The 23,883-nt window shown below is 34.4% G+C and overlaps 5 protein-coding genes across 6 annotated transcripts; 3 read left to right on the top strand and 2 right to left on the bottom strand.

Moving 5' to 3' along the window:
- Positions 1-890: 890 nt before the first annotated feature.
- LOC120074973 (E3 ubiquitin ligase rnf-5) lies at positions 891-2,389 on the bottom strand. Its single transcript, XM_039028095.1, has 2 exons — positions 2,233-2,389; positions 891-1,906 (listed from the first exon to the last, which is right to left on the bottom strand). Exon 2 carries the CDS (start codon positions 1,889-1,891, stop codon positions 1,199-1,201), a length of 693 nt encoding a protein of 230 aa, XP_038884023.1. The 5' UTR covers positions 1,892-1,906; positions 2,233-2,389; the 3' UTR covers positions 891-1,198.
- A 2,913-nt stretch (positions 2,390-5,302) lies between these two features.
- Positions 5,303-6,517, top strand: LOC120076558 (elongation of fatty acids protein 3-like). The gene has a single exon (XM_039030424.1). It carries the CDS (start codon positions 5,498-5,500, stop codon positions 6,335-6,337), a length of 840 nt encoding a protein of 279 aa, XP_038886352.1. The 5' UTR covers positions 5,303-5,497; the 3' UTR covers positions 6,338-6,517.
- A 4,789-nt stretch (positions 6,518-11,306) lies between these two features.
- Positions 11,307-13,661, top strand: LOC120076434 (probable 1-acyl-sn-glycerol-3-phosphate acyltransferase 4). The gene is made up of 4 exons (XM_039030259.1): positions 11,307-11,475; positions 11,782-12,395; positions 12,652-12,782; positions 13,098-13,661. Exons 2-4 carry the CDS (start codon positions 11,824-11,826, stop codon positions 13,544-13,546), a joined length of 1,152 nt encoding a protein of 383 aa, XP_038886187.1. The 5' UTR covers positions 11,307-11,475; positions 11,782-11,823; the 3' UTR covers positions 13,547-13,661.
- A 44-nt stretch (positions 13,662-13,705) lies between these two features.
- On the top strand, positions 13,706-15,798 carry LOC120076435 (pathogenesis-related thaumatin-like protein 3.5). Of its 2 annotated transcripts, none has more exons than XM_039030261.1 (2): positions 13,706-14,803; positions 14,948-15,798. In XM_039030261.1, the coding sequence occupies exons 1-2, from the start codon at positions 14,755-14,757 to the stop codon at positions 15,628-15,630; spliced, it is 732 nt and encodes a 243-aa protein (XP_038886189.1). In that variant the 5' UTR covers positions 13,706-14,754; the 3' UTR covers positions 15,631-15,798. The 2 variants fall into 2 exon arrangements, with proteins under 2 accessions (XP_038886189.1, XP_038886188.1); XM_039030260.1 differs by having other exon boundaries at positions 13,706-14,812.
- Positions 15,799-17,288: 1,490 nt separating this feature from the next.
- LOC120075623 (leishmanolysin homolog) lies at positions 17,289-23,806 on the bottom strand. Its single transcript, XM_039029189.1, has 17 exons — positions 23,292-23,806; positions 22,181-22,519; positions 21,930-22,073; positions 21,506-21,638; positions 21,307-21,420; positions 21,115-21,188; positions 20,961-21,035; positions 20,735-20,827; positions 20,565-20,625; positions 20,026-20,358; positions 19,695-19,821; positions 19,506-19,605; positions 19,157-19,226; positions 18,917-19,069; positions 18,738-18,833; positions 18,071-18,390; positions 17,289-17,920 (listed from the first exon to the last, which is right to left on the bottom strand). Exons 1-17 carry the CDS (start codon positions 23,370-23,372, stop codon positions 17,672-17,674), a joined length of 2,562 nt encoding a protein of 853 aa, XP_038885117.1. The 5' UTR covers positions 23,373-23,806; the 3' UTR covers positions 17,289-17,671.
- Between the last annotated feature and the right edge of the window lie 77 nt (positions 23,807-23,883).

The following is a 23,883-nucleotide window of genomic DNA, read 5'->3' as shown; positions in this document are numbered from 1 at the left end:
CGGAACCTCAATTCCTTCTTTCTAAGCTAGGAATGTCACGCTCAGAGGCCCTAAGAGTCTCAACTTTGGGCAGAGGGTAAGGAAATGTTTCCTGTTCTAATTTTGGGGACATGGTTTGTGCTCCCTGTCCCCACAACATTTAGTGATGAGTGATTTGGGAGTGGGGACGGGGACAGAGAGGCCACCCCCTTGACACTCCTCCTAAAGGATGCTTACAAACTATCTTCAAATAACTCTACAAGCTATGCTTTAAAAAGAAGAGAAAAATACATTCTGAGCAATTAAAATATTGTCTAGTCTTCAAAAGATGAACCATAACAAAGTAATAGATGAAAATATATAACGTGTCAACCACTATATACTGTCATGCTTCATATAATATTCCAGGCTTAAGAAGAAAGATAACATCAGACAATTGAGCTCTACAAGCCACAGCATATCTTATATAAGTTCAGTTGACATCTAGCATCAATAGCAAGCACCTACTCTTCTCTGCACTCTTCCGATAAACATGGTCTATCATGACATGTTACATGAAGCTAGGTGCAAGTAAAATTCAAGCATAAACCAAACTGGAATTTGAGAATTGGGGAAAGGAAACAAATAGCAAGCAAGAATTGTTAATTGAAACAATAAACATGGATACAACCATAGCAAAACACCATTAAATACCATGTGCAGCAGCAGCCCATTAGCATCCTAACTTCTTCACCAAGAATCAACCAAAGATATACTGACCAAAAAAAAAAAAAAAACAGGAAACCATAGCGCAAGTAGTGCATTAGCCATTAGGTAAGACCACTAAAGAAACCACTTAGGCAAATAAACCATCTCAGAGAGAATGAAACCAGAGCATGTAGTTTGTTCACATTGCATCTGATTGCATTTGGTGGTCAGCAAATAAATGTGTGTGTATTATATATATGCATAAATGGAAACTTCCAAATACAATTGCATAAGCATGTCAGCTGATGTTCACCATGCCTAAGCATAGAAAGTTGGTGTCCATTCAACATACAGTAAGACTAATCAGGACGAATGATGAGATATCAAGACAATGTACCAGCAGATTCTTTTTTTTTTTTTTTTTTTTTTTTGACCATGTACCAGTTGTTTTTTTCCCCCTTTCAATTCTTACATTAGAGGTTGAATACACTAAACACCACGAAGCAATATAAGCCCTAATGGACCCTTTCATCTATTGCCAGATTAGGGCAAGAAGAACACAAAAACCAATAAACAAAAGCAGCCGCTTCAGATAATAATCTTGCTGACCTTGACGGAGCTGGTGATAGTATCCATGGGCGTGACCATGGCTACCATGAAACATGTTAGGAAACCCGTATGGAAAGTTAGCACCTGCACCGTACATGCTTGGATCTGCGTATCCATGCATCTGAAAGTTGAATAAAGATGGGACAAGACCACCAAAAGCTGCAGACAACGTGAAATTGCCAAACCTCGTCGACGCCATTGGAGCAAACCCTCCAAGACCTCCCATGAATCCAAACCCATTGTGAGGAAAAGGATTTGGTTCTGGAGGAGGACCTGCTGCTTCGGGTCTCTGTCCCGCAGGCCGATTAGGAATGTTAATTCCAGGAATACTTTTTGATCTTGGGTCAGTCGATGTCTTACCCCTACCATATAAAGGAACCAATTTTTGCTCTTCTATGATAGCCTTGCAAACTGGACATTCCTGGGGATGGGAATGAATATGCAGCCACTTATAAAGGCATGGCCAACAGAAAAGATGACCACATAGGGTTACAATAGGATCTTGAGCTAAATCCAGGCAAATATTGCACTCAAAATTACTAGCATCACCATTGTTGTCGGAACAAGAAGGGCTTTGAGGTTGCCTACTTGTCGATTCCCCAAACCCGCTCGCCATATCTACACACCCCACCTATTGAATCACATTACAACACAAAATTGAGATAAAAAAAAAAAAAAAAAAAAAAAAAAAAAAAAATCCACCAAAGTCGAGAGAAAAATCCTTCTACCAAACGGAAACAACAGGCGAACCTAAAGAGAATCAACCATCATAGCAATGGATCTACAAGCACAGCAATACAAACGAGAAATATACAACCGAATCTCGAATCCTAGGGTTTCAAAATCCCCAAGCAGAGACCAAGAGAATTAAATTCAACGGAAACAATCCAACAAAAGAACAAAAGAACTCATCAATTAAACTAGAATTACAAAAAGAATCGGAAAAATGAAACGAACCTAGTGATTAAGAAGAACAAACCGGCCGATCCTGCGTTCCGATATGGATCAAAAAGCAAATCTAAAAACTGGAGACGAACGCGTTTGACGGAAAAACGAAACATATACGTTTGAAAATGGAAGCTTCTCGCAGCCGTGTGCCCTAAACAATATTCACTGCACTTTCCCCGTGATTGTCAACTTGTTCCCACGTGTCATCAGATTACTGGGTTATATCTTCAAACTATTAGCGGTGTAAAAGAGAGCATCGATATTATATATAGTCGAAGTAAGGAAAAATAAATTGTATCCATTTCCATACAAAATTTTCATTTTATCAAATTCAGCCTTAAAGCTTAGATGAATTTTGCAATTTGCATTAGGGTGTTTAAAAAATTCGATGATCCGAAAAAATCTATCAACCCAATTTAACCCAAGTACAACTTGGATTGAGTTATCAACTCATATAAATGAAAATTTTTATGGATTGAGTTGGTGTATGATTTCACCTCATATAACTCGAACTAATCCGAATTTTTTATTAACTTTAAAATATATTTTTTATCTACTTATAACACAATTATTTATACATATATTTATTTTAATTTTATTTGATTCCAATATTTTTTTAATATTTTTTTCTTCAACAACTTTTAAATTAGTTTATTTACATTCTAAAAACAAAATTTTCACTATATAAAGTGAGATTGAATTGTTAGTTTTAATTTAATAAATAAAAATAATTAAATTGGATTTTTACATATTTACGTTTTACTTCTTTTTAAACAAAATTTTAAATAAATGATCTGATTAAGCTGAACCAACTCAACCCAACCCTAACTTAACTCAATCCAACCCATAAACACTCTTAATTTGCACCTTTGATTATTATTTTTCTTTTTTTTTTTTTACTGATTCACCCACCATTTTAAAATTAGTATTTTAAACCCAGACTAGCATCAAAATTTCTAAAAACTCACCAATTTCATTGAAATCTAAGCTTTTGCACAAAAAAATTATTGATTAGTTTTTTTCAAAATTCAAAGATTTCAAGTGAAATTTGAGTCCAGTCTAATATATATATATATATATATTCAAATCTTATCAGGTTTCAATTTGCACAACACGTGATGAACTAAAAAGGATTTTTTAAAAAAAATAGAAAATCTTATTGACTTTAAATAAAATTATTAGGTTCAAATATTGCTTTTTGTACTTTTTACTTTTCTACTTTTATTCATTTTGGTTCTTATATTTTGAAAATATTTATTTTAGTTTGTGTACTTTAAAAAATGGAATGTTTTGATCTTTTCATTTTTATTTTTAAGGGACTAAAATGGTTACTTTTTAGAAGTATGGAAAGCAAACCAAGGTTGAGAGTATGATGCAAAATGAATATTTTGAAAGTACAAATATCAAAACGAATCAAAGTTGAAAAAACAAATACCAAAACGAACCAAAATCAAAAGTATAGAGATCGAAGTAGTATTTAAACCAAATTATTATTAAAAAAAAATGGAAACATGCCTGAGCAAATATAAATCCGTAAGTTGTCATTTAAAAAAAAAAAAAAAAAAGAAGAAAGAAAAGAAAAGAAAATTGAATCCTCACGTTGAACCCATTAAAAATGAATATGAATGGAAGAAATAACCCAAGTAAAAAGAGGAAAAAAGGTTGAAAGTTGAAGGGATTGTTTCGTAGATAATTGAAAAAAAAAATTGAAAAAAAAATTGTATTTCATGTTTTTATATATGTATTTAGTATAAATTTTTTTAATTAAATTTTAATTTAAATAATTGTTCGAAAATGTGTTTGAAATATATTTATAAACCAACAAATCGAATTGTATTTACCCGTGAAATATTAAGTTGAATATAAACTATTATTATTTCTCGAGTTTGATTCCTGGTAACGGAAAATCTAATATTATTTTGTATTCAAAGATAATAAAAATTATTATCAATTAATTTATGAAAAAAAGTATGTTAATAATTTTGTATAATTATTATCTTGTTTCATATAATTTATAATACGTAACATAATACATATTTTAATTTAAAAGAAAAATGAATTGAGTGTATAATACGAATTATTATATCTATTAATGTTTTATTTAAGGTTTAATTACGAATTTAGTCTCTATGATTTGGAAAAGTTAGAATTGAATCCTTATAGTTAAATAAAATTTCATAAATATTCTATATGGTTTGATAAAATTTTCATATATAGTTCATGTGGTAGGGACTATTTATGAGTATTTTTATTAAACCATAGAAACTAAATTATAATTATAAAAAACAAGAATACATTCAAATTTTCTTCAAACCATAGGATCAAAATTTCCATTTAACATTTCTATAAAAATATATTTTACATTTTAAATTTCAAGTTCAATATATGCATACACTAAAACATAAAAATATACCAGAATTAGAAAACGAGTTTTTTAAAACAAAATTCAAATTACCTACGAAATACATATTTATTGATAGTGATTTTAAAGACATAAACAAGAATATAGAGTCTATCCAACATTTTCTAAATTTATCAAATTATATTTTTATCCCAATAATAATTAAAACGTACTCTTGAGTTAAATAGTCAAATCTCGCATCTCTAATTATTATAATAAAATACTTTCCATTGATAATTTGAAAGGTTTGAATGACCAATAATTAAAAATTATTTTACACATGGGTTTTCAAATGTTCAACACTTTTCCTTTCTTGGATGACAATCCAACTCCCTCCTTAGGCTTGATTTCTTAAAGGAAAATTATATTCACTTTTTCCAAAATAATTGAAGAATCATTTATTCCAAATAATAATAATAATAATAATAATTTCACTCATTTTTATCATGGTGGAGAATTTTTACTTTTTACTTTTTAGTAAGCATTTAATATTCGTAAACGTTTGGACATGTTTCATACGAAGCATGAACCTGACTTTTAACAACTTCTTTTATTTTATTTATTTATTTATTTATTTACAACAAAGTATAAATTATTAAAAAAATTCAATAATATAGGACCAAGTTTCAAAAAACAATAATAAATCTAGTCCCACAAAACGAACCGTCCTTGCCTCCCCCAATTGGCCCAATTTACAAGTCGGCGTCGTCTACTCGTGAAACGTTTTTAACTATCTGTCTAATTTAAATTTAATATTCATATTTTTCCATTTTCAAAACAAATAATAAATTTATGTAATTTCCATCTTCAGTAGTTTTTTTATATATATAATGTACTCAAATTGTTTTGATTGTGAAAGCCCCCAAAATTACAATGCCGACGGTTTCTCGATACTGGCTGTCGGAGCACCCTTCCATTGTCAATTTCAGATGGAGCCACTCCCAATCATGGGGCTCCACGTGGTCTTTCCTCGTCGGCACCGTCACGCTCTACCTCCTCGCCGCCGTCTTCCTCCGTCTTTCTACGATCCTCCTCCGCCGCGATCGCCCGGTCCCACTCGGCCTGATTCCGGCCGTTCACAGTCTCTCCATGGCTGTAATCTCCGCCGTCATCTTCGCTGGTATCCTCTTCTCCGCTGCGGCCGAGATTCGTGACACCCGGTGGCTCTGGCGACGGAGCAGAACCAGAACCACCCCATTTCAATGGCTGCTCTGTTTTCCAATTGGCACTCGCCCCTCCGGGCGCGTGTTCTTCTGGTCGTACATTTTTTACCTCTCTCGATACCTCCATCTCCTCCGCACCTTTTTCACCGTCCTCCGCTGCCGTCGCCTCCCATTGTTCCACCTCTTCAATCATTCCATCCTCATCCTCACTTCCTTCCTCTGGCTCGAATTCGCACAGTCTTTTCAAATTCTCGCCATTCTCTCCACTACCCTCCTCCATACCCTCGTCTATGGTTACCGATTCTTGACCGCCGTCGGGCTCCCGGCCGCCTGCTTCCCGTTCGTACTTAATTGCCAAGCTGCTCTTCTTTCCTGTAACTTGCTCTATCATCTTGGGATGTATTCATTTCACGTTCTGAAAGGCGGGTGCAACGGCATTGGCGCTTGGGCTTGCAATTCTGTGCTTAATTCCGTTATCCTTTTGCTGTTCGTGAAATTCTACAAGGAAAATTGTTCGGGTTTGATTTATAAGAAGCCTGCGAATTTCTGAAATGGGTTTTGCTCTGTTCATGTTTTTGTTTTGATGGGAATGGGGTATCACTGTAAAGTTTTCTTTTTGTAGTTGTAGTTTGCACAGAGAGAAGAGGAAGATGTTGATACTTTAGTTCATAGAAGTCCGTCGTCAAATACAGTGTTTGTTCTTAAAGGAACAGAAATTGTCAAATGTCAAAAAGTGATTTACTCATATAATATAATTGATTCTCAAATATTTAAAAATTTATATATTCTTTTATAAATTTATTTATCGTATTTTCCCTTTCGCCACGTTTGAATTGAATGTGATTTGAGTCGATTTTGACCTTTTTGTTTTTTTTATTTATTTTAGATTATCTACTTGTTTGCCACGTATGATTTTGTGGCCTTGCACATCAAAATTTAATTTTTTTTTTTTTAATTGTTAATGTTTCTCCAAATATTTTCTTTAGGAAAAAAAAAAAACCTTTACGTTTAATGAATTAGTAAACAAATGTGTGGTGTAAGATTGATAAAATGATAGAGATTTTTTTTTAGTTTACGAATTTTGGCAAAGTTATTAAAAAGTTTGTCAAACTCAAAATTAGTAAGTTTTTGGAATATTTTTACCCTTTTAAAAGAAAATTGTGGTTGAAAACATAAATTAAAAGCATTTCTTAGAATGCCAAATGCCAAAACACTTCATACATGATTGCTTCTAGAAAAATCTTCTTATTTAAAAGCATTTCTTAGAAGTTAAATTTCTTTTTATCGTAGTGTAGATAGATTTTGATCAATTATGGACTTTGGGCTCAAATCATTTGATGAAATTGTCAATGGAATCAATTAAGGCCATGTTTACTCATTCATAATGAAAATTTGTATAATGAAATATCATTGATAGAGTAATTGCAAACGTAATTGGATTATTTTTTTTAGCACATTTACTTGAAATTATGAATCTATCACATTTACTTTTATTGTTACCATTTAGGGTCAAACAGTAACAATAAATGTGGAAAATTCACAATTCTCATATAGTAGTAGTGACAGTAATGATAATTGTTATTTAAAAAAAAAATAATAACGATAATTGTAAAGATAACGATAACAATATTGGTGCAATTTTCAAACGCAATTTGATTGAGTACCCTCCGCTCATCAAGTAATTGACGTTTTTTTATTTTTGATTTAGAAGTGGGATCCCCAAATGTCAGTACATGTACGAAATATAAGTAAACAACACTAAACGTAATCAAATGGAGCCTAATTTTTATATTACCATGGATTAAAATTCTCTCCATGTAAAAAGAAGAAGAAGAAATAAAGAGTGAATGAGTGATAATTTTTTTAACTATATGCCAAATTTGAGATTTGAAAATTTGTATCATCGATACATTGACATACTTTGTACGTGATTATTTAAGTAATTTGGCGGAGTAAAACTTATATTTTAATTATAACTTAACAAAAAGTTTGGTAACTTCAAACATAGTTTAACTAGTTTAAATCACTGATGTGAACAAATTTTAATTAAATAATTTACTTTATCATTAAATTGTTTATTAAGTTAGTTTTACATGATCATTTGAATTTAAAGATAAACTACTCAAGACTAAAAATACTAATTAATTTTTTTAGTAGAAATAAATAAACATAAATCAAATTATTCACGTATATAATCTAAATTTGAATATTCAATTTAAACATATTCATTATCTTTCCCAATAAATAATCAAATTTGAAATTTAAATGTAATATTTATATAATAATAATAATAACATAAAATTAGATAATTATACTAAATAAATAGGTAGAAACTAATCGGGATGGGGATGGGGAACAAGGGGTGCATTCCCTATCCCCGTCCCCGTCTAGGTTACAGGGAATTTTTTTCTCCCACTCCCTCCCCGCCTAATCGGGAATCCCCGCCGCGTTCGAGGCGGGGCCCGCGGGTCTCCATCCCCTTAGAAAAATTGGACATCTCTAAACTAAAATATTAAAGATTCGAATTCTCCCTCTAATATGTTATACTAAAAGAAGTAATATTTCCCAATCATACTCCATCAAAAAGAGAAGATAGTTAGGTTTTAACCCTATTTAGTAATAATCTTACTCTTTTAAATGCATGTTCTTAATCATAAAAATTACCGCACCATTTTTCAGTAGGCCAACTAATTGTTGGATATTTAACCGAATTAGAAAAGTGGTTGTCCCATGTTAAAAGTATTCAAGAAAATGATAAGCTCCAAGAACTATAAAATGAGCCTATAATATTGATTTCAAGCTATCCTATGGAACTGATATACCACTATCCAAAGTCTCTATACTCGAATGTGTTAATGCTAGTTAAATTTTCTTAGGTTTTTTTTGGTCTAAGATTGAGACTAAAAGGTGTGAGTAATAGAAAAATTTTGAGATGGTATTCTTCTAATTGAGATCAAAGAAATAATTATTATATGAATTTTTCTTGTGGGCTGTGGTTTTCCTTCGGATTGTGAGTTATTGTTTTTTTTTAAAAAAAAAAAAAAATTCTCAATTATTCATACGATAGTAACAAGAATTTATTTTTCTAAACACTAATAAGAGACTAAATTTTTGTTTTTTCAACATACCAAACGAAAAAAGTTCTCGCCTTAAAAAAGATCAATACTGTAATTTGATTTATATATGCGTGGTAACAATATATTTGGTACTTCCCCTAAATCATAATCACTTTCAAATTAATTATGTTATTTCTTATTATAAGAAAGAATAATTTGGAACTTAAAAAGATTTCAAATTTTGTTTTAACTAAAAATGTCCAATATCACATGAATTCATATGATCTAGAGTAATTTATAATTAACAGATCATAATCAAAGATGCATATTAGTAAATTTTGTTACTTTCTTTTCTCTTTTAATTGCAAACATGGAATTTTAAATATATTTATTTCAAATCATCTTCACTCCAAATGAAGTAAAAAAAAATTAAAATAATTTTTAAATTTCAAATCACATGATTTAGGTTGTGTTTGGATGATTTTGGGAGAAAGATAAAATAATTATAACAAAATCTTAACAGTTTTTTTTTTTTTTTTGGTAAAACTAATTAGGATTAAATCTACTCAAATCACTTCTAAATAACACCTTCATTTCACACCCAATTTAAAAGTCATTATTTACTACCTTTTAGATTCTCTTAAAAGCATATGTTTTTAATAAAATTTAATTTAATTTATCAATTAAAAATAAAATTTATTTTTTATATCTATATTAAACAATTACTTAATAATTATAAATGATGAAAAAAATAATAGTAAGGCTACTTTAGTTATATATATATATATAAAAAAAGATAATTTAATATTTATTTACCAATCACATGTAATTAAGTTTAAAATTTACCAAATACTAATACACTTTAAAATTAATTTTACAAAAAGAATATAACTGTCAACAATTATTTAATAACTACGAAAATATCAAATGAAGCCTTAAAATCATTTTTTGAACTCTCTAAAATCCAAATAGAGGATTAATCCGAGAAGGTAATTTGATATTTTCTAAAAAAAATTATATCTTATCAGTTATCCGTATAATTACCGTTATTTTTTTATTATAAAAAAAGGAAAAAACACATTGAAAAGACAAACATACCCTGGTGTGGTGGAGCTGCATAAGAATTTTGATTACTTTCCCTAATTTAGAATGTGTGTTAATTTTCAACAGCTCTTTTCGAATATCCAATTTGGTCCCTGCTTCTTTTGTGGTCCACTGCTTGTGGGAAGGGCAAATCTGTAAATACACGCGGCCATTGTACGGTGTTCTCAGTATTGTCGGTGGTTTTTCATTTTCTAAAGCAACTTCGCCTCCGCCTCCCCCCACTTACCTCATTTTGTGATTTTTTTATATTCTTTATTTTTCTTTTCTTTTTTTTTTTTTTAAAAAAAGTGTTATTTTATCAAACAAATTAATTTTAAATTTTATTTTCATTTCTTTTATATAATTTCAATATTTTTCATCCCACCAAGTAGTTTACCAAAATTTTCAACTATATTTTTTTAAATTGATTATATTTTAAATCATTGATGATAATAATAATGAAAATAATAGAAACTAGAAAAACATTTTTATGTCATTTAGTTAATTGTTTGAATTTGAATAAACAAAAACATGATGGATATCAAAACAATATCATATTTATATTTTTAATCTATTCAAAAGACTTAACTCAAAAAAGGAATAACATATGCTAGTATAAGAATCTAACCATAAGTTTACATCAATTTCACGTCGAGATGCATAGTTTCGTAAATCTAAAGTAAGATACTCATGTGATGTGATGTTGGGCCCAACACATTTCGATGCTTTAAAAACTAATGTAGTGTCGAATTAAATGAGAGTAGTATTGCAACATCTCTAATGAGATGGATCTCTTCTATTCATACTCTTCTTGAATGTTTTATTATTAGGATCGTTTTTCCAAAATGGCACATATCCTACTCCGATTAGAACTAAGCTCGATAGGCAACCTACCTTATCGACTTCATTCATACCTTCTCAACTTGGTCATTTTTAGAGGCCTAATTGGAGGTTTTTCACATTTGTGATCCACACAACATTGAAGGGTCTACGTGGTTATGGATCCTTAAAATCAAAGTCTACTATAATATCAGATCCTTCACCTTATACAAAAATTGTTACTATCTAGTTCGATTATATTGAAAGGTCAACCATTTAAAACCTAATTGAAGGATTATTATTTTTTAATTTAAAAATCTCTTATTTATTTAAATCCGATAAAGAAACTAAATGATTATTTTGTGGGAATAGTTTATTGATTTATTTATAAAATTGAAGATGTTACCTAACCAGAGTTAAACCTCAGGTTACAATCTGTTTAATTAGTTTTGTAGTAAAATTCGTTCCACAAGCAGCCTCTTCCTTTACCTTTCGTTAGTCTGACTCTGAATTTCCCAAATCTCATATATATATATATATTTTTTAATTTTATATATATATTTTTTTGTATTAAACTTTCAAACTTCTCTCTCTTCCGATAATCATTTCTTCTCAATTTACCATTTTTCGCGATTCCCTGTTCCATTACTTTAGATAAGAGCACACCCAGTTTCATTTTCCACAAGAAATTTGAGAGACCACGACCCAAACAAGATTTTCTTCCTCTGAGGTAATTCTTGTTCCAATCGAATGCACTTGTTTGTTTATGTAATTCAGCTGTTCTTCTTAGTTTCAGATCTGTATTTGAATTCAGCGACACTCTGAAAATCGTCTTGTTCCTTAAATTGGTATCTACTTTTTTGTGATTCCCTTTATGGGTTTTCCTGAGAACGGAATCCTTTATGCCTTTTGGAAAGATTATGTTGGGATTTTTGTTGATTTGTCTTTTTCATGTCTAGAATTGTTTCAATTTCATTAGATTTGATGAAGAAATTGTGAATCTCTTAAGGGATGTAAAACGTGTGTTTGTTTGCAGCAATCTCTAGGAGGGGAATTCTTTGAATCGGTTCTTGGAAGAATGGATGTTTCTACGCCACTGCAATCTGATAATACACAAAAACATAAATCTCTCGGTCCTATTAGGCTAATGAGAGGGGTGATTTGTTTAGCGGTGTTTCTATCCACTGCCTTCATGTTCTTAGTGTATTTTGCGCCTATAGTTACACTATCTTTGCGCCTTTTTAGTCTGCATTACAGTAGGAAGGCAACTTCCATTATTTTCGGTTTCTGGCTGGCTCTGTGGCCCTTTCTGTTTGAAGTGATAAATGGGACTAAAGTTGTCTTCTATGGGGATGATATTCCAGCAAATGAACGTGTTTTACTAATTGCCAACCACAGAACTGAAGTTGATTGGATGTATTTGTGGGACCTTGCATTGCGAAAAGGGTCCTTAGGCTGCATCAAATACATCCTTAAAAGCAGCTTAATGAAGCTGCCTCTCTTTGGTTGGGGATTTCACATTTTGGAGTTCATTCCTGTTGAGAGGAAATGGGAAATCGATGAACCAGTTATGTGCCAAAGACTTTCGACGTTTAGAAATCCTCGAGATCCCTTGTGGCTTGCTGTTTTTCCTGAGGGAACCGATTTTACGTATACCTTCCATTCCTTTTCTACTATATTCCAATTGGTTTTTTTTTTTTTTTAAATAGTTTAAATGCATTCTTCTGCTAAGCAAAGAAAGGATGGAATTGGTCAAAATCATCCATTCCCCCTTCAATCTTAATGGTATGGTTGCAAATTAATAATGCCTGATTTAGAAGCTAGTTTGAAGTTTGAAATCTGATCTTTTGTTCTTGATGATCTGTTCGCACTTCAAATTGTCAACTCATACAAAAGTTACACGTAGGGAGGCAAAATGCAAGAAGAGTCAAGCATATGCTGCTGAAGTTGGACTTCCGGTGCTGAAAAATGTTCTACTTCCAAAAGCAAGAGGTTTTTGTGCTTGCTTACAAACCCTACGAGGTTCCCTCGATGCAGGTTTGTTTCTTCAAAATCCCATCTCTTTACTCTCATTATTTCTATACGATGTAGAAGAGATTTTCTTATTTGTGTTGGTGGAGAACATGGTAGCCGTTCAGTGGTTAACTATTGTCGTATGGCGAATAGGCTGAAAGCTAAGCATGCTTATGTGTGATAATCCCCTGACTTTAGTGAAAGACATCTTTTCATCAAGATGTTATAAAGAAATGTTTAGTGCAAAAGAATATTCTAAATGTTTATATTTATTTTTCCATAACTTCTGGTCCTGGTTTTGGTTTTTTTTTCCCCCCCTAATTAACTCTATTTATGCAGTTTATGATCTGACTATTGCCTACAAGCATCAATGTCCTACCTTTATGGATAATGTCTTCGGCCTCGGTCCTTCAGAAGTTCACATTCATATTCAACGGATCCCTGTTGGTGAGATCATCCCCGCATCAGATGAAGGAGCTTCGGCTTGGTTAATGGATAAATTCAAGCTCAAGGATCATTTGCTCTCATATTTCACTGCTAATGGCTATTTCCCAGAGTCAAGAGCAGACGAACAACTTTCTTCCTTCAAGTGCACAATGAACTTCATACTGGTCGTTTCCTTGACAGCCGTCTTTGCTTACCTTACTTTGTATTCAAATTGGGCCAAAGCGTATGTAGCTTTATCTTGTATATATCTTGCTTCCGTTACATATCTCAGAGTACAACCAGAGCAAGATTTAGGCGTTTTGATATCAACGTTCATTAGCAAGAAACAAAGCACTGAATAACATTCTTTATAGCATGGTTTTTCCTTTTTGAGGTGAAGTTTTTTCAAACGCATTTACTATTTTGCTTAGACTGGTATCAAGTTTTCGTGTAGAAATAGAGCATTAACAATTTTGATATAATGGGTCCCCCCATAAGCTAAAGAAATCTTTGCTTCTCTAGATTCTACTGTCTCTTGGCCTATAAATGGACAGGCAGAAACTGAGCAACAAAAGGGTACCTGTGGCTATATTACCTGTTCATATCTTTCTCATTTGCCTAGCCTTTTTCTTTCATATTTCATCACCTGATGATCTATAGCCTTTACTTTCAAAAACCCGCTTACGTGTATGATGTGAAATCCTGATCCCATCTCAGAATTTCAGCTCTAAACCTGCTATACTCTCATCTTACGATGATTTCAAGTTCATTACTTGACTGGGAGCAAAAATGGGGTGACCTCCAGAGAGGAATAATCACAAACCTCAGAAGGTGAAACTAAAACGCGTATTATGCATCAGAAAAGAGACAAATGTATGGGAACAGCAAGTGATTAATGGAAAAAAATTGCGATATTCACTACACACTCAACGCAGACCAACTGTTTGTTAAAAGGTCCAAACCAGCAATGAATGTTGTTGGGTTAGGTGACCGAAAAAACAGCAAGCTGCGGTAGCCCCCAGGCCATGGCCTACCTTGATTGCTAGCTTATGCCTACAACTTGGTCATGGAAGAATGATCAGATGGAAACCCATTTCTGAAAAGCCACCAACTTCTTCTCTTAGAGGGTGGGTGGAAGTTGGAATGAGGCAAAGCACATGCTTTTGTTAACTGCTTTTTGTGGTCGTGGGCTGATTGTTCGGATAAAATGGGGATGTCGGCATTCACAATTACCTCAGTTTTTCTTTATTTCTGCCTCTCCTCTGTTGTCTCTCGACACCTCCACTTTCCACTTCCTTCTGCCCTCACTCCTGTTTTTTGGCCATTTCGGTTAATTGTGCTCAAACTGACGCTGAAACTGAAACCCCATTCTTTTTCCCTTTTCCATTATATACTGTCCACGTGGCTTCTTCTTTGTCCCCATCTTTTCTACTGTTCACGAAAAGATTGGTTGAAATATCTTTTTCCCATTACTGACCAATATAAATATAAACCTCTTTCTGCGTTTTTCTTCATTCGATTCCCTGAAATTCTTGTTTTTGTGTCTGCGGTTTACTTGGATTAAAAGAAAATGGCTTCCCCATTAAGTGTTTTTCTTCTGTTAGCTGTGTTTTCTCTTGGTAATGCTGGTGTGTTTTGTGTTCACCTTTGATCAACTGGGTTTAGTTCAAAATCGTTTCTTTTTTCTGTTATCGTAATGGGTTTTGGTTAATTCGATGATGATTTGGTTTCTTTTCTTGCAATTGGGTTGTGTAATGCTGCAGGAAATTTGGCTTTTGCGACTGTTTTTACGCTTCAGAATCATTGCAGCTATACACTATGGCCGGGAACGCTCTCCGGCAATGGTGCGGCGGTTCTTGGCGACGGTGGATTCCCTCTAGCACCCGGTGCGTCGGTGCAATTGACTGCTCCGCCGGGCTGGTCCGGACGGTTCTGGGCACGAACCGGCTGTGACTTCGACGGCTCTGGCAATGGGAAATGCCAGACGGGTGACTGCGGTGGCACGCTTAAATGCATCGGCGGCGGTGTTCCGCCGGTCACGCTGGCGGAATTCACCATCGGTTCAAGCAGTGGCGATATGGATTTCTACGACATTAGCCTCGTCGATGGCTATAATGTGGGTATTGGCGTCCGGGCAAACGGCGGCACCGGCGACTGCCAGTATGCCGGCTGCGTCGCGGACGTGAACGGAATCTGCCCATCGGAGTTGCAGGTAACCAATTCCGGCTCCGTCGTGGCCTGTAAGAGCGCGTGCGCTGCCTTCAATACGCCGGAATTTTGCTGCACCGATGATCACTCGACGCCGCAGACATGCCCGCCGACGCCGTACTCAGAGATGTTCAAGAACGCCTGTCCGGCGGCGTACAGCTATGCATACGACGACGCTTCGAGCACGTGCACATGTGCCGGGTCGGACTACTTGATTAGCTTTTTCCCGTCGGGTTGATCCATTAGTATTGAATTATCTTCTTTTTACCTTATTTCTTAAAATTCCATTTTTACTTTAATTTTATGAATCATTTAAGTCTTTAAAAAAATAAAATAAAAAATAAAAAATCTTGTAATCCATTGTAGTATTAAATAGTAACCAACTCCGTTTAAATGTTTAGAAATATTATTCAAATTCGTAACTGAAATCTTTTGTTTTGTTGCATTTGGGATCTTGGTAAATTAAGAACCAAATCTTGCAAAAATAGCTTATCCGAGCAAATTAATTATTCAAGTTTTTGAGCAATTAATCACAATTGATTGGTTGATTAGTAATTTAAATCATAAATGCACTCCATTATTGAGGAAGCACGCCAAATCAAACGTAATTATGGTATTATAATAGGGTCAGTTGTAATAAAAGGAGGTTGAGTTGGGAAAGAAATGGAAGCTCTAAAGTTATTGGAAAAATGAATACAAAAGAAAAGAGAAATAGTTGGGAGTTGGAAACTAAAAAGGGCCAACAAAGACGTGAATCACCTGTCTCTCTTTTATTTTTCTTGCATCACTTTCAAACCAATCGACCCTTTTAATTTTTGGGTCTTTCCTTTTTTCTTTCTTTCATTCACTTGGTTTGGTATCATCCTTCAATTTCTTAAGCATCCTTTCACATTGTTTCTCTTAGTTAGTTAGTGCACAACATCACCTTCCATGTATTGCTAAATTTGCACCAAAATGTAACACGTACCTGTTTGGATTGCGGATATTATTTCATTGGTATGCACATAATTAATATCTGTGTTTAGATACATAAAATAACTAATATTAGGAAGTTAAATATGTATATTTGGTTTACCAATTTTGTATATAGAAAACAAAATTAAATAATTAAAACAATAGTCATAAATTAAATTTAACATAATTTAATATATTATTTTATTAATTATTTATTTAATGATTTAATTTAATTAAATAACAGATATTAATAATTATTAATATTTTTTTATATTAAATAGTTAAGATAACATAAAATATATATTAATTAATGTAATTATATTTAATAATAATAATTAACTAATTTTAATCTATTAACAAATCGGACTATATTTTTACTATTCATGTCTGAGGTATAAAAATTTCACATGTATAGAGGATATTAGAAAACTCATATCAGGTGGGTTTATAAGGATATTTAATGTTTGTCTGAAATTTTATGACAAAAACTGTAAAACAAACAGACCCTTAAAGAAGAAATGATAATAAGTATTTGAAATTACCTTTTACGTATCCAAGATTTTTAAAAATAGTATTAATTATTTGCTATTACACTCATAAACTAAGTCTCCTCCTAATAACAATCATTTAGTTATTTCTTAAACTCGTGAAATCGTTACAAATGCTCATCTCTAAATTGTGATGATTACTATAGTTGGACAATTTACCACTACTTAATTATAGAATTGTTACTCTTGATGTGCAATTCCTAACGGGATGAGCTCACATGTTCAAAATGAACTCTTAAGTCTTTTTTTATGATGTGGTTAATGATTTTATGTTTGTATGATCTCCAACTTCTACATCAATTTTACAACAAAACAAAATAAAAACTCTTTGCCTTTGAATATCAACTCCCAACACCAAGATTTTCTATGCAGAATTAGTAGAATGACCACAAAATAAGGAAAAAGAAACCTTTTTTTTTCTTTTTCATTTTTACTTTCTAATTTTCTTCAAGGGCCTTCGGCCAGATTATGTTATACATCAACAAAGCTTTCCCACCTTCACTTTTTCTTTTCTTTTTCTTTTTTTCTTTTTTTTCCATACACTTACAAATTCTCTCTACAAATAGCTTTCATTTTTGAAAGCCTAAAACTTGGCAACCTCTCAACCCAATTTTTTCCTTAAATCATTTTGGGTTGAGCAAACTCAAAACCTAAATCTAAGGCTTTTTGCATAGCCAACTCTACCCTAAGTTAAGACCCCTGGTAAGATTACAAACCCGATCGCGATAATAACAAAATCAAAAGAAGGAAACGGAAAAAGACCCTACTACAATGAAACTATTTTACAGACGTTCCTCCTTTCGAGGTGCTGTTACTTACGAATAAGTTACTCCGCAATCGATTAAACCACGACAATTTGATCTCACCGGACCCAGTGCATTGCCCTTCACCTTCCTCTTCGCTGCTGAAAAGGGTCTGATCAGAGCAGTCGAGCGATGCCCCACAAGCTAGATTGTACGACTGACAAGCGGAATGGCATACTCGGAGTCTGTTGTCACCATCTTGATCACACTTTTGTATGGAAATCTGAATACGAAAACGGCATGTAAGAAGTGAAATTTAAGAATAGATGGAGTCCATTTCATGAAACAGCATATCATGTTTAGTTCAAAGATCATGCGAAAGAAAAGTGCTGAGATTAGAGTGATTTGAAGAGGTTTAGGGTAGGCCACTTACCCAGCAAGCCAACTGCTTGGCAGCTGCATCGCAGTAGCTACCACCAAAGATGTTAAAAAGCTTCCGTGCACCACCGGGAAACAAACGGTGGTAATTTGGCATGACGACAACTTCCTCAAGCTGCTGTAGTATACTCGGTTCACTGGGTGCACAGTGTTGGCCAGTCATATCCCTTTGCAATACATTTCTGCAAACAGAGAGACTTGATAGAAGCCTGGAGCTGTTCTGACATGAATAGCCAGCATAATCCGAACAACGGAACTCGCAAATGCCATTATCACATACACCACCATGGAGGCTACATTGCTCATCACAAATAGCTGAGAGATCATGCCAAGGTGAATTTGTTAGGTTATAAAGTAGAAATGCAAATGCTACAAAGATGATAACATCTACCACAAGGCTCGATTCTTTCTTTCATATTTTAGTAACCAATGACTTATGGGATTCATACTACACAAATTTCTTACGCATACTTGGATGCCACAATTGCTTGATCAACTCCCACTTTATGTTGCTAGCTATCTTTTTCCTTGTTAGACCATAAAACCAAAATGAACTAAATAAAGAATATTACCATTTCTTGAACTTGATCACAATTAATTTCTCCATTATTAAAATAGAAATGAATGTCCAAGAAGTTCAAGAAACGTCAGAAGAGAAATACCCGTGGAGCAGTCGATACCAGTGTAACCGTTTCCACATTCACAAAGTCCATTAGAAAGACACCTTCCATGTCCACTACAGTTATTGGGACAAGATCCTGCAAATTAATTTACAAGTATAATTGAGCAAGCAACATCGAAGCATAAAATGAAATTATACGGGAAAGAAATAGATGCTCACGTTCGCTACAATCATGTCCATGATAGCCTAGAAAGCAAAAACACTTCCCACCTACACAATCTCCATTGAAATTGCAAGTATTGGGGCACTTTCCAGGCACTGAAACCGAGTCTTTGCTACAAAGTTCATGATATGCAGGGCAGACTAATTCACCTACGGTAAGAAAGTAATAATAAATTGTTAAATTTGTTGGACGGAAACCATTCCCAAAACAGAAGATTGATAAGGGTAGGAACTTGCCATTGAAGCCAGGGAACTGAACTGGTCCACCAGCTTCAGGGCATACTTTCCACATACCATCAACAGCCACCTACAAAGAAAATGATTAAATCAGATTGGAATCAATAGTGTTGAAAACAAATTCTTCAAAAAAAAAAATGTATCAAGCCTCATCATCTTGCCATCAGAACAAAACTGTTGCAATGTTATCCAATCACCAACTTCATCCAGCAAGCAGCAGAGACTTAGAGATATTATATAAAATGGTCCCTATTACTAGTATAAACTAGGAACTGATCATATATGCCTGTGATACTTTTTTTTAAATAGCATCGTGGGTACAATTAGATTGCCAAAATTCCCAAAGTACCTCCAATGAATTGTTAATGCACCGATGCTGATAACAACCATTTCCTTGGGTCATGGAACCTCTTACAAACCCAGTCCTCACAAGTGATGAGGCCATGCACCTGTATACCCGTTAGAAGAACTGTGGTTACCAACAAGATTATAAATCATCTTCATACACAAAGTGCACATTAACCATAACCATTCTTACCTTGAGTTACTTCCTCGTACTTCACCCAACATTCTGTCAGGTGCACGTGCACTGTTGGTGTCAGTGCACGACCCATCCGAGTAAGCCACAAAGTAAGTACAATAATCGGCCAATGATGATTGTCCCCCTACAGTAGAGAAATTACTATATTGGTGAAATTTTAATATCACAAAAGCGGTCAAATCAACCATTCATCTCTACATATATATACACACACACATATATATAGTAGTTTACTCCCAGAAATGGAAAGAAAGAAAAAGAATGACTTCACAGTAACGTAGTTCCAATTCAAAACATCTGCAAAACCATGAAATCTTCTCTTACTCACCCTTGTTAGGTTGGGGAAAATATCGAGCCCACTGAGGAAGATCCCCGCTATAGCTAACAATTGGACAGTAACCCTCTGCTTCCCTATTATATGTACATCCTGACAACTGTGTTGTGTTGCAATGGTATGCCCCCTTCCATAGATTGCAGGGGGAAGTGACAAAATCATTTCCCTGGTTGCGTCCCCAATCAAGACGATCTGCCATGCTATAGTTGGCCTGGTACCATCCACTATCTTCCAATAAAGCCAGCGTCATTTTCGAAACTACAGATCTTGTATCCACTGAACCAGTCATAATTTCATTCATCAGAAGCCTTTTCTCCCAGTGAGATCCTGAAAGAGAACATTAATGATATGTTGATCACTTTAAATTTCATGATACAACGATTTAGAAAATATCGTTTGCAGTAGTCAGGTTTAAGAATATATGTTTTCAGAAAAAGGCTACAATAGGTTGAGTAGACTGAAGTGCCACGTAGAAGAAAGGTGGGGACAGGTAGAAGAAAGGTGGCAGGAAAAAAAAAAACCAAGAGCAAAACCTGAAGTGCCACGTCCTCCTCCATCTTCAAGCTCTAAACCTGTGAAATTCTCTGAAAATGCCTGCCAAGGGAATTGCATATTGAATTTGCTTGGTTATTTAGTTTTCAAGAAGAATAATTCCCCCTCACCCCCAATCACGCACACCAGAAAGAACAAACAACGCACTCACCCCATAATGATATCTTGAATGCATAACAACTCGTGGTAGCACCACACGAGTCACTGTGCGCCCAAGTCTTTCATCCAAGACCTGTTCTGTTACCTGATGAATATACATCAATCCATAGGTCAATTTCACATAATCCAAAACCGTTTGAACATTCTGAGAGGGGAAAGCATTAGAAGTATATCTTATATTTTTATTACTCAAGTCATTAGCACTAGCTATAGGTTACCTGACTACGCCTTCTTTTCCTCTCATCTCTAAAATGGGCAAAGGCATGTGGATCAAAACCAAGAACGTGCATAACCTGTGAAGGATGGAACATGGTGATGAAAGAAATTAATAAACACTTTTTATTAACCAAACTATGCTTAAAACCCGCAAACCTCATGTATAAGAGTAGCTGATAGTAAGGTTTCTGCTTCAGCAGTCAAATGCCGAGGTGCAACATTCACATGTCCTGCAAAAGAAATTAACACTTTTCGTTTAGAAAATAAAAAGGTTCATATTCCATGCAGCTGTAGAAAATGTTCCGTCCTTCAAACAGTTCTCTCTCAAAAAAAAAAATAATTAATTACCTGCAATTGCACGGCCCCATTGATCGCGTTCACATGCAACAGCCCAGGCAAGTGTGTTCCCAGTGGTAGGCCTTGTGGTCACTAAAAGAACCAAATCTGCATTGGGAATACCCTCTGCAGAAAACATACACAATGGTTACAGCCTAAAGATAGAGAGGAATCCCTTCTAAGGTGCATGTCAAAAAAACAATTAAAATACCTTCAACATATTCACGTGGCAGTTGCACACCTCCATCCTGTCCACAAGCAGAATATCCACTTAGACGCAAGTTCCCTTTCACGGGTTCAACGGCTAATGCCCTTCTAAACCAATCTGCTGTCTGACCTAAAGCCTGCATTGAGAAGCCTTCTAAATCAATTTCCATATCAGAGCCTATGCTCCAAGAAAACTTAATGAGAAATGTATAAAGAATGCCAAAGAAATATAGATATGAAGTGTCTTTTCACAAGCTTCAGTTGTTTTCCCGTTGATAAATGCCTAATGTCAATTAACCTTTTTGCTTATCATAACAATTTGACAGCTTAAATGAAGGAAATCAAGCATATGACAAAAGAAGAAAGGGTAGAATAAAATATAAAACAAAGCATGATATACAGGGAAGGTAATTAGCACTGCATAATACCTTGTGCAGTCGATGCCTTTTGTCCTCCCCAGATATATCATCAAAAGTGCAATTATACCAGCAGTCACCCGAAATTGGAGGGTTATTATGAGGATTGCAAGAAGGAGAGCCCAAAAAAGAACTAGTGACAGGAGGTTCTCCAAGCTGCTTGGAGAAAACAAAAGGTACAACATAGACAGAAAACTCATGGTCAATATCGAAACTGTGTTGGGTAGACACATTAGTTAAAAAGTTTCAAGGTCCTGTTTCACCTTCACAATGTCGCCAACTTTTTGGCAATCTCTATCAGGAGAATGACCAACGGCATCATAATTCAGATATATTCTGATAGGTTGTTTTGCACTCTTTTGCTGATCCGATAATTCTGAAACTCCAAGCAATGCTCTGCCCTTTCTATGAAGGGGTTTTGCATTACCAGAGACGTGGTAAACTTGGGGTGTAACAGAGTATACCTTGAGCCCAGGTCGCCTTTTTTGCTCTAGTATCTGATCATGGATGCAGGAATGTGAAACAATGCTTTCAGCTCCCCTTTCTAACTGGCGACCTTCAGATTTTGCATATGCAACATCCAAAGCCAGAAGAAGCAAAATCTGTACGAGGACAACATAAACTGAAAATTATGAATCCCAGAGAAATCCAGACATATACTTCGTGGTCAAAACAAAAATAATAAGTTTAGAGAGGCAAAAGTTGAAGCTTAAACTCCCGAATTCTCTGAAGATTGGAATACACAACTACCAATATCCTGTCTGGTAAAATGAGATCTTACAGAAATTAGATCAAAGAGGAAAACCCCTTAAAACTCTATTGAACTTAAAGGAAACCACTGGTTCTTTCTCCCAACATTGTGAAAGAAATCTCCTTCAACCTCGAGAATCAGCAACCCCAAAACCTTAAACAGAAAAGGGAAACAGAACAGCACTTTCAAGCATTAACATCCGTTTCCCTTGACTTCAAAAATTAAATAAACGAACTCCCGAAAGAGAGAGAGAGGAGAGATTTAGAAGAGAAGAGATGGGAAAATTACAAATTACTTTCTAAAATCCAAACTTCCACAGAAAATAAGCGGGGAAAAAAAACTTAACAGCAGTTTCTTGAATTGTTCAGGATAAAACGCACAGCCAAGACATCTTTAAACGTGCACTGGCAATGCCAGTCCAACAATTGCAGAACTTCCTCTGCTTCCAAATAATTTTCAGACCCAGAAAGAGCGAGCTTAGTGAACATTTTTGCTATTTAGAGAAGATGAAATCCAGTCCAGAGAAACCCTAAACCTAAATCTCCACCCCCAACATAGCCAAAATGATTACCCACCGAACTTTACTAAAAAAAAACAAACACCAGTCACCACAAAGAGCTCACCTCAAATACAACAACGGTGAAACGGATCTTAGCATCAAATTTACGAGCAGTACATAGACTACACCGAATCGTCTCCTCCATTAAGAGTCGAAGAAGACTGAAACACTAACAGAATCAATCCCATCAAATCGCCGGCGATTTTCCGATCGGGTCCAAAACCCAGTAAAACCAAACACTATTCTGCATTATAAAGTAGTTAGAAGTGTAATGAAACACGAAGAAAGATGAGCTAGGAAAGAGCGTTTGGAGTAAAAGATGAGATAATTCAAAGGTAGTGATGAAATGGGAAGGTGGGGGTCCTTGATTTCTCCGACCCAGTAGAAATTTTAAGACTGATTCAAATCTGGAGCTCGTCAACGTACGGATAAGCAACCCCAAAGCAAGAATTTGGTCTAAACAAGCACCTGAGAGCTCTCTCAGAGAAGAAAATGAGGAAAGAGAAGAAGGAAAAATAGTGACTGTGAATGGGAAAGCGCTTAAGAAAGCAAAAAACAACAAATATCCAAGGGATTGAGTGGGGGTGGGTGGGGAAGATCAAATTTTTTTACACTACACACAAAAAAAAACAATTTTTTTCACTAAGAAAAAATTT

This window comes from Benincasa hispida, chromosome 4, assembly GCF_009727055.1.
Source record: "Benincasa hispida cultivar B227 chromosome 4, ASM972705v1, whole genome shotgun sequence".
Classification (NCBI taxonomy): domain Eukaryota; kingdom Viridiplantae; phylum Streptophyta; class Magnoliopsida; order Cucurbitales; family Cucurbitaceae; genus Benincasa; species Benincasa hispida.
The sequence above is the reverse complement of the archived record's forward strand: the minus strand, read 5'-3'. Positions and strand labels throughout refer to the sequence as shown.